This window comes from Oryzias latipes, chromosome 8 (assembly GCF_002234675.1).
Source record: "Oryzias latipes chromosome 8, ASM223467v1".
NCBI lineage: Eukaryota > Metazoa > Chordata > Actinopteri > Beloniformes > Adrianichthyidae > Oryzias > Oryzias latipes.
Genome location: NC_019866.2, coordinates 4024910 through 4035849, shown reverse-complemented (window position 1 = coordinate 4035849; position 10940 = coordinate 4024910). Strand labels below are relative to the sequence as shown.

Below are 10940 nucleotides of genomic sequence, written 5' to 3'. Positions count from 1 at the left end.
AATCACCTTTTTTGTTTTAGCTTTTAAGTTACCGGTAGTTATGTTAATTCCTCACAAACAACAACCCCAAAGCAGTAGTTTTAGTCCTGTCGCGCATCTCTCAACGTTCTTTCAAAAACCTGCCCCTCCTGATCCATGAAAACCAGTGGATGCTCACATTGTGACATCACAAAGTGAGGAACAGCCCCTTCCAGGAAGAGTCTGCGCAGCCAGCCCCACCCTCAGGCTAACACACACCGCCACTTTCTCTGCGGCGCTAGCCGTGGCCATCAAAATGCTTTCCTCTTATTTGCACAACATGCACACCGATCTTTCCAAAAGTTCGGATGTTGTTAGTTTTTGTGGCAGACACACTGCCAACTCTAGGATGATGTCATGAAATGGGCGGCACCCACAGGGAGCGAAAGGCGGGGCCTCCGAGATCGAGTCGTCTTACCTCGTGGTAGGAAATTTAGCGTCATGCATGACTTGTATTTCATTAAAATATTGTTCCTTAGTGTGCCAAAAGTAATATATTATCATTTATATGGAAATGGTTTATTCTGAAAGACTTCAGAAAGGCACGATATAGGCACACGTTACAGGAGAATACGTCTGTAATTCCATGGAGGACCGTTCATAAAGCCAATGGAAAAACAGGAATTAATAAATTAATAATGTGTTAATATTGCATTCAGCTCAAGTAAAAAATAAAAAAAAAACACAAACTGGTGAATGCTTAGTGTAAACAAACTTACTGAGTTTTAGTTATGAATTCAACTATCTAAGTACAATCTACTTCCAAAGTTCATAAAGTAGCACATTTTGTTTATTTATTTATATAAAGTAGCAAATATATATTTTTCTTGCTAAATGTTTTGGGGGGCGGGGCTTGTGTTATCGCGTCTGTCCAATATGACGGTTCAAACGGTATAAAAAGGCGTGTTAAGTGTTCCTGTGTTTGAGCCCTCCGCGCTTCCGTACCTGCTGGTTGTTCACTTTATTCGTCTCGTGTGAGCGCGGCAGCATGTCTGAGGACCGGCGAGACCTCGTCTACCTGATCACCGGGGGCTGTGGGTTCCTGGGCAAACACCTGCTGAGGCTTTTGCTGGAGAAGGAGGACCGGATCACGGAGATCCGTGTGTTTGACAAGCGGATCGACGCCACTTTGAACGGAGCCGGTACCGGTAAGATGAGATATCTGCTTAACAGCTTATTGTTTTTAAATAGACTTTTAAAAAAAAGAAGAACAAGAAAAAAAGCAACAACTTAACGTTAACTGCGATGATGTTTAAATAAAAACACAGCAGAAAACTTTATTTTTATTATATGTTTATAAAATAAATTTAGTAAAATTTATGTTAATAGAAACCGCTTCTCTTTATGCAATAGAAAAAACTTTTCTGCAGCAGTAAAAGAAAGAAACAAACCGTTTTGAACATATAATCCTAAGTATTATCCTTAAGATTATAAAGTTTTTGGATGTAGTTTACTCGTTTTTTGCATTTTTCTAACAGAATTATTTCAGTTGTAATTAAAACAGACAGTAGTGTAAATACTTGTTGCCATTTTTCCCTCTATAGTCTGTTTCTTTTCATATATTTATATTTTATATATAAACTTGGACTACTTTCCTCTGTGACCCTAAGCATGGTTGGAAACCCACAATCACCTTTGTCCAGACTTTATTTATTTATGTGTCTTCTGATTGGATATAAGACCGCTCTTGAGAACTTCTGTGTTCCGTCCTGACCTTTAGGGTCGACGTTTTTGTTCCTCCTGGAGGAAAACGTGCCCCACATTTTGTGGAGCAGAGAGCTCTCACTGTGAGACGAGACAGACGGATCATCTAACAGCAACAGGAAACCTCGGTGTCCCTGTTGGGCTCAGGGATGCACCGTTTTTATGGCACTTTCTAGCCTCTTTATCTGCTGGGATGCAAACTTTTAGAGGAGTGTGAGACCTGAAAGGTTCAATTGTTTTTCCTGTCTGTCAGGTCCATATCAGCTTTTTTCAAGGACGAGCTTTGACAGCAAAGATAAACCAGACGCTCAGTCATTTCAAAACTGATAACAAGACTTAATACTATTGGCTCGCTGAGAAAAAAGGGTCACAGTGTGGGGCTGATTAGTGTTATTGCCTCACAAGTTTTTGGGTGTATTGCCAAAAATCAGAGCTGTAATCGCCCTCATTTGTCAAGTTTCTCTCTTTTACCCATAAATGGATCCCCCATCAATGACCATCCGTCCACAGGAAGTTGGATGAGCCTTTTTTCCTCTCCGTGTAAAACGATCATTTCCACTTTTGCATCACACGCGGTAACACACGGTTTTGAATGAACGCCTTCCTGTTTCTCCCTCCCCAGAGAAGACAAAGGTGTCTGTCATCCAGGGCGATATCACAGACTACAGCTGCGTGCTGGACGCCACCAGGGGCGTGGACGTGGTCATCCACACCGCCAGCTTGGTGGATGTGTGGTATAAAGTCCCGGAAAGCGTCATCTACTCTGTCAACGTGACAGGTGAGCCCTTCAGAGAGGAAACGGGGTGGATAGGAAATCCGCGTGGGCGTAAACTTTTATGGGAAAACAAAAAAGGAACTTATCGGAAACGTCTTTTTATTGTAAAAGTGAAAATAAAACTTTAGGAATAGTTTCTGGGTTTATTTTTTAAAACTTTATTCAGCCTCACACCATATAGGCTTTTTCTTTTCCATTTTCCTCTTGAAAACCCATCACTTAAGGCTTTGTGCTACTAATATTTAGATCTATTTTCACATTAAACCTGATTTAATCTCTGAATTGTTATAAAAAAGCACCACTGGAATTAGCTTCATGCTTTTTTTCTCTACAGTTCACTGCTGCCAATTGATTTTAATAAACAATAAAACGACTGACTGTGACAATACCTGAAGGCATCACTATTTTTTTTAGTTTTTTTTTAGTTTCTCACTCCTGTATTCAGTCATTTTAATAGAAACAGATGCTCTTAACGTAACACTGTCCTATAGCTTAGTGGAACAGCTGAGGGTTTAAAAGCTGACGCCACCAGAGGAATCTGCTGCCGTCGCTGCTGCACATTCATGACTCTGTCCACAAATCCCACCATGCAGGCAGCTGTGTTGTCTGCAGCCGCACGTCAATAATCAAACCCAAACAAACACCTAGTCAGTACTTTGACCAAGCAGACGGTGCATGTCCAAGAAAAACACTGGAGCCCAGTTGTTTGCTCTCAAAAACCCCTCTTTGGTTCTGTCAGTTCACTAACTGGATTCATTCAAGTTGGCTACGTTTTTTTTCTTTGGAAACCAGCCTGGGGGTATATTAGGTAATACGTTTAATTCAATTAATTTATGCATTTGTTCTTGGGGCAACAATGATGGACACATGGTGTTCTCTAAAGTTTTCATAAAAAAAACCTCTGACCTTATGTAAGCTGCCTTTTCACCCATTTCCAAATAAAAACAGAGTAATGCGGACCTTCTGCTACTCAGACTGAATAGCAGAATAACTCGGATCCGGCCTTTGATAAACAGGTAAATTATTCAGATTGACAAAAAAGTTCAAGCTGTTCTTTCTTTTTTTTACTTTTAACGAAAAGTTCCACCAGATCATCTTTTGATTTATCCCCGAAGCATTCCAGGTAATAAAATAAAAAAACATGTCATTTTCTGGGTCATTGTTTCTGCTCAGCAGCAGAAATTCATCAGAAATTCACCTGCAAATTGTGGGCGGGACTGTTGGCACAGAGCAACCCTGTTCCCTTTCCCCTTCCCTGTTGCTCAGAGCTCTCTGTTGACACGCTTTCCCACCAGCTTACAGCCCCTCACACCACCAGTCTACTTTTACTGGTGCAACAAAGACGCACATGGATCTATTTGTCTGCGTCAGAATGGAGCGGAGCATCACAAATTACCTCTTTATATAATAATATTCTGTCGTCTGCTCCTGTTTTTTTTTTAACAATTTGAATGAAGAAATACTCTGAAATGCGATTTTGAGCCTTATTTTCTTTATGTTTGTCCTCCATCATCCATCAAAATGCCACAAAAGCATGTTTAAAAACACCATTTTCATGGGAGTGGGTCTTTAAGCTGTTTTCTGCAGAACTGAGGTTATCTAGGGATTTATTTTAAATAAAAAAAAAAGTATACTTGGCCAAAAAATGTCTGTTCCAGTTAGATTCTTCCTCCTCCTTCCTTTAGAGAGGGTTTCTTTATCTTTAACACCCTGCGGCAACAAGTTTTGCATCTTCAGCCTTGAATTTCATCAGAAACACCTGAGAAAGCCGTTCGTTTCTGATAAAGTTCTCAGATCTTCCTCCTTAACTGAACAAAATTCTTTCCAGTTGTTGACTATTTCCTGTTGGTAATGGAGGCCAGACTTTACACTGGTACCCTAAATTGAAAGATGGATCCATTTTTGCTTTGAAGTTAATTATATAGTGGTTTATTGCTTCCACACTTAATTAAAGCGTCAAGTGTCTATAATTATAATGCATGGGGTTATAATCATGGGTGACTATTTTACACTGTCGTGTGCTTTGGGATAAACTCCTGTTGCGTGGCTGAAGTCTTCCCAGCAGGTTGGCTTGAAGCCATCTTCTTTGTGTTGTCAGGAACGGAGAACGTGGTCAAGGCGTGTGTGGCGTGTGGCACTCAGTACCTGCTCTACACCAGCAGCATGGAGGTGATCGGGCCAAATGCAAATGGAGACCATTTCAAAAGGTACATTTGAGAGGTTTTATTTATTTCTTCGTTCGTCCCACAGCTGCATGTATTATTGATTTGGTCCTTCATTGGAATTTCCTTTGTTCCTTTTGTTTCCGGACGGCATTCCTCGTCTGTTCTTGTCTCGGATGCATCATAAATTTAAAACCTTTCCTGTCCGCCCGCTGCTGTAACGTTCCTTCTTTGATTAATGTGATTTGACACGGCTGCTGTCATGAATTTTCCATAGCTTCTATATTAAACAAGTCCTCCTAGTCTCGTCTTGCGTGTTGCTGCGTGTTTGTTACTATTTCAAAGCCGGATTGTTCTGCATGACACAGAGCGATTTTAGTGTTTAACTGTTGTCAGTTAACACAAGAACTTCACTTTGTGTTGTAGGAAGTGACTTTAGGATTTCTCCTTTTTTTGTGCACATTCACACTCAGCTGAGCTGTGAACGCCGTAGAAGCTTCACAGGTTCAGGTCACACTGATGATGCGGCGGCTTCAGGTCATTGAATCGTTCAGAGGTTCATGTGCTGAAGTTCAAACGGTGCCCACATACGTTTTTTTTTTTTTTTTACATTAATGTTAGATAAAGTGCGAGGAGAATTCCTTTCTCATGACCAGTTCCTGGCCTCTGTTCAGACTTTGATGGGACATCTGGATTTATCCTTTCTGTCTCTGGTTTTGGATCTTTGTGTTTGGAATAGGGGTGTTTTTACTCCTTTGAGATGAATCGGAACATTTCAATGGAAAAGCCTGAATACTTGGCAGCCTTGTGGTGTAAAAAATGGAAAAAGGATTTCAAGCTTTTTTGCTGCAGGTTTTCCTTTCACGTTTGTGCAGATAAAATGTGGTCGTAATAAATGTGTTTACCTAACTCCAGAGGCATTACAAAAATGATCTGTTTTGTTGATTTTATTGATGTTGAGTCATTTCATACGGCTGACCTGCGCTGTTTGACATGAAGCAGAGTTATGCAACAGGACAGGAAGAATCTTTCCCCAGGAACTGCAGAGGCTTATCCAGACTTTGGCCCCATGTGTGCCGCATTTACAGTGCATGGTTCAAGTGATCCAATTCCAATATTTTATTTATGTTTTTTTTCCTCTCATGTGGCACAGATCGGATGTGACCGGTGAACGCGTAAGCAGGGAAAAACCGCATGGATTCCGATTTTCTCTGATCGGAATCAGGCCTCACTCATATGTGGAAATGAATCGGATCCGAATCGGATAGGTGGATATGCGTTTGCCATGTAAGCAGACAAATCGGATATTCCCCGGTAAATGCGAGTCGTACGTCAGTGACGTCAACTCAGGACACCACCAACTGAGATCACATGACTTATTAAGGTGCTTTTGTGCGCTGATGTTGCTGTTCGAGGACAGCTGCAGCCCCATCAGCGTGTTGCCTTTCAGCCTCAGGCTTCAGACCGTAATCGGAAACCACTGTTATTTCCGATCCAGTCCCGGTCGGGACGCAAACGGTAACTAATGAAGCGGGACACCGTTGCTCTGGAACAGGCTAGAAGCCGTTTATTTCTTTGCTTGGATCAAACTGTTGGTGCAGCACAACGTCTGCAAACACTTCCTCATTCAGAACTCAGAGAGAGCGCATACGCCGGCCGAGCAGCCCCCCTTTTTCCTCGCCTGCGCATCCCCTCTCCTGCCTCATCCAGGAGCGCCCAAGGCAACGCCTCCTTCAGCCGCTGCGTTGCCTCCATGACAACCGCAGTCACACAAAAGAAACACAACAAAAAGGGGGGGGGGGTAAACGTTTGCCGTCTTTTGGGTCGTCAAACAAAATCGGATATAGTCAGAAAATCGGATTTGGGCATCAAGACCTGCAGTGTAAATGCAGCCTTTGTGTATCTTTGTGTGTAGTTTGCATTCAGATTTTGCACGCAAGAATAATTGTTTTCATGTTGAAAAATCTATTTTTTAATCTTTTCTTAAAATGACATAGCTGTTTTGAAAGCCTTATCTCTAAACTGCAGTTCATAACACGTTCAACGTACTATGGAAAAGGCAACTTCTTCCTTCTTTCTTTTTTTTTTAAATATTTCATGTGTTTTTTTGTTTTCTTTTTCTGCAGAGGCAATGAAGACACACCCTACCCCGTGAAGCACACCATGGCATACCCAAAGAGCAAAGCAAAGGCAGAGAAAATAGTTCTGGAAGCAAATGGCATAAAGGTATGGAAGAAACCTTCACTTATTTGATATGTTTATGTGTTAAATCATCTTTTGGTCTATTTCTTATCCAGTTGTCTTTTAATTACGAATGAGCCATTTTTAGCAATTATGTCGTTTTCTAGGACATAGTTTCTGCAGAGCAGAACCACGCCCCCCTTCCCTTCCCCTCCCCTTTGCTGAGAGCTCTCTGTTTACATGCTCTCCTGCAAGCAGAGCAGGGAGCTTTTAGGCCGCCCAGCGTATTTTCTACCGTTTGTTTTTCCGACGGCGTACTTTCATCCGTTCCTGCTTCATTTACATAAAGACGAACCCAAAAAAGCTCATTTAATCTTAATTTTCTGTACATATGTCCTTCATTGTTAAAAGAAATGCCCCCAAAAATGTGATTTTTCATCAGAGTGAGTCTTTAAAACTTAAGCAGAAGTGAGCACAAGAAGGAGCAACGGTCTAAAAGTTGGTTTTTAAATCTTTGGATCCAAATGAAGGAGAATGTGGTTTGGATTTCCCCCCCCCAAAAAACCATTCTTTGTTGGAGCAATAAGGAGGATGTTCTGGTGTGCGGTTAGACGGCAGCAATGCATTCCTTCCTGACTGGCTCCTCTGGGCGGCGGCGCCTGTCCTATTTTACAAAAACAACAGATTCCACCTTTGGCACATTTTCCTCTGTACATTTCAGTGAAATTCTTGACATTCTTTGGTGGTTTTTTTTATCTTTTATTTGTTTAGGTGAAGGGTGAGAAGAGTCTGTACACGTGCTCTCTGAGGCCGACGGGGATCTACGGCGAGGGTCACGAGCTGATTCGGGACTTCCACGCCCAGGCTGTTCAAAGAGGAGGCCTGGTGATCGGAGGCATTCCCAATCACATCGAGCACGGGCGGGTCTATGCAGGTAACATCCCCGCTTCCAACAGCCTGGACGATGGATCTCACATTTTAGCTTCCTGATCCAAAAACTTGGACCGTGTGAGGAAACGTGTGTGCAGGAATCCGTGTTCCACCGTGAAGGCTGAACTCTGCCTGACATGCTCAGAACACTACTGCATTTGACAGGAAGTAGCGATGCCCATACATGATGCACTGCACGCCGTTTCCAGTCCAAACCCACACTTTTCAGAGAAGCCACGTTCCGCTGACTACAAACCTGAAACTGCGGTGACGGTGACAGTCACACAACAGGCAGTTGGCACGTGGGTCATTTCAAAACCAAAAAAAGCCTTTAACCTCAACAGATTGGGGCGGGGGAAATACCAGCCATGTTACCGCCGGCTGACTAATGCTTCAGCTAAGAAGGAACTCGGGAAGAAGCCAGAAAACTGGTACTTCGGATGGTTGGAGACCTTTGTAACTGTTTCACAGTTCATGCTCTTCAGTGGGAATCATCGTTTTCTTAGAAAACTTTCACATAGATGGACATTTGGGTTGCTACACTCTTAATTTCTGCATTTCCTTTTGCATCATGCTTCTTTTCAAAACATCCTCTGAACAATGACGTACTATCAGCGTGAAAGCCGCGGTACCAGGATGTGCGGGAAATGTCGCTTTGACTGTAATCACTCAGAAACTCTAACGTGGGATGTTTTAAAAAAAATGTTAAGGTTTGCTGCAGAAGTCCAGGAAGGAGGTTTGTAAATACGCTCTCTGGTTTGTCTGCTTGCAGGAAATGTGGCGTGGATGCACGTCCTCGCAGCTCGAGCGCTGATGGAGCGCCCCCATAAGGTGGGCGGGGAGGCGTTCTTCTGCTACGACGACTCTCCGTACAAGAGCTACGAGGATTTCAACATGATGCTGCTCTCCGCCTTCAGCTTCAGGAAGAGCCGCTTGCCGGCGGTCGTGCTGTGGTTCCTGGCCATGTTCAACGATTTCCTCCGCTGGATTCTGAGTCCGTTGTACAACTTCACCCCTTTACTGAACAGCTACACCCTGGCCGTGGCCAGCACCACCTTCACGGTTCAAACGGACAAGGCGGAGAGGTTTTTCCAGTACAAGCCCCTCTACGACTGGGATCAGTGTCTGGCTCGGACGCAGAAATGGCTCAGCACTTTTCCTTCCAAGAGCGTCAAACATTCCTAGCGGATGCCAGACGTTTGTGTCAATGTGCAATCAAACACTCAGATTATGGATCACGTCATTGAAACGAAATCGTAAATGCTGCTAATAACAATATAGTATTGGCAAACGTTTATACCTTATCTTTGTATTAACAATTGTACATAAACTAAAGTGTCAGTACTTTAATTTCACATCAGCACTCTTAAGCTATGTATATAATTGATGACAATTGTAAACATTTAACTTGCATTTATTATGGTAATTAGTTGTATTTATGTTGAATTCTGTGCAGAAAGTGCCAACTCCCAAGGGAAAAGAAAAAAGCAATAAGATTGAACTTTAGTAATAAAGATTGTTATATTTCAGTTCTTTCTTGATCAGTTTGATCCATTCATTCTACTTCAATGAAGCTAAATTGCCTTCATTGTATAATAAAGTGGCTCAGCAGATGGAGGGATCCCCATACAAAGAGAGGAAAACCCGCATGTAACTAAGGATTAGTGATAAACTTCCAGCAGAACCAGATTCCTATCAGCTGTTGAGCTCTGACAGTAAAGAGACAAACACGGGGGAAAAAAAAAAAAAGAGGAACAAGAAAGGTTATACCTGCAGCAAAGAGACAGCAGGAAACTGATCCAAAAAATCCCTGCAACAAATAAATGTTTCCAGGAAGCAGATGAGCAGGAAGACGTTGATAATTTTAAAGAATTGTGCATAAAGAATGAGATGAAGATGGACAAACTGTGTTGAATTGATGTGAATTGTGTGAAAACTTAAATTATGCTTCCTGTTCTAAAATCTTCACCATGAAAATAATTTGTTCCCTTTCAGGTGAACGACTGACTGTAAGTGGTTTCATTTACAGTCAGTCGTTCACCATGACCACATTGGAAACCTTCATCACAAAGAGACGGGAACAGAGTCCCAGAACTTGTTTATATCCTCCGTGGTAAGTCCACATTCTTTGGGGGTTTCCTTTTGTTTACACGACTTGTGGAAACTTGCAGTCACGATTCGTCTGGTTGAGAAGATGATCTTAGAGGGTGTTTCCTTCTGCTGAGCAGTGCAACGTGTCGGGTTTGTTTGGGAGTCCCGTTGAGGTTTGGTGTTTCCATAGCAACCACTTGGACCTGCTTCTAAGTCAGGTCAAGAAAAAATAAAAGCTCCTAAAGCACAATGCTGGTACATTTGTCATATTAAAATCTACATTGAGTATTGATGGTTTTTAGTGCTTCAGATATTTTCAGAAATGAAAAGGAACATGTATGTTTGCGGTTCTGAAGTCTGACAAGCAGCACACGCCAAAGGAGAGCCAAACATGTGAGTCATTGGGTGGGTCATTGTAAAGTCACAGAACCCCCCCCAAAAAAAAGCAAATTGTGGAAAATATGTTACTATGAAGTAAAAGTTTGAACATTGGTTGTAGTGAGAGAGTCGGATAGCAGGTTTGAATCAATGTATGAAAAATGTTTAATTAAAGTAAGTTTGAATCCATAAAGCAGGAGAAAAAGTTTATATATTTATTATTAATATAGATTTTTTTGGATGACAGTAAATGTAAAAGTGACTTCATTCAGAGCATTTCATTAAGAGACGGCGCCATCCAGTGATTGACTGAAACAACTCATAAGACCGTTATAACCCTTGTGCTATCCTAGGCACTTTAACGTTGGGAGTTGGGTCATCTAGACCCCACAAGACAATGCTCTGAACCTTTTTTCTTCAATGATTTGTGATCTTCAATGATTTCCATGGATTACATGAATTCCTCTCCACCTTTATCCTCCTTTGTCATGGTAGTATTAACACGTCAACGGTCATCTTGACCCCATAGAATAGCGCAAGTGTAAAATCAGATTTGCTAATTATTCTAAAATATTACATTAGAAAAAAGTTGTAATTTACAATTTAGGAAAACACTTATTCAATGTATATTGTTTGTTTGATTATTTCTGTTTTTATAAGGCAATAATGTGAATGGAGACAGCATTTATTTTTACATTGGT

General features: G+C 41.7%; 1 protein-coding gene across 1 annotated transcript; it reads left to right on the top strand.

The window, feature by feature from the left end:
* Positions 1-931: 931 nt before the first annotated feature.
* Positions 932-9299, top strand: LOC101172816 (3 beta-hydroxysteroid dehydrogenase type 7). The gene is made up of 6 exons (XM_023957370.1): positions 932-1166; positions 2345-2500; positions 4596-4704; positions 6786-6885; positions 7612-7774; positions 8543-9299. Exons 1-6 carry the CDS (start codon positions 1007-1009, stop codon positions 8953-8955), a joined length of 1101 nt encoding a protein of 366 aa, XP_023813138.1. The 5' UTR covers positions 932-1006; the 3' UTR covers positions 8956-9299.
* The last annotated feature ends 1641 nt before the right edge of the window (positions 9300-10940 follow it).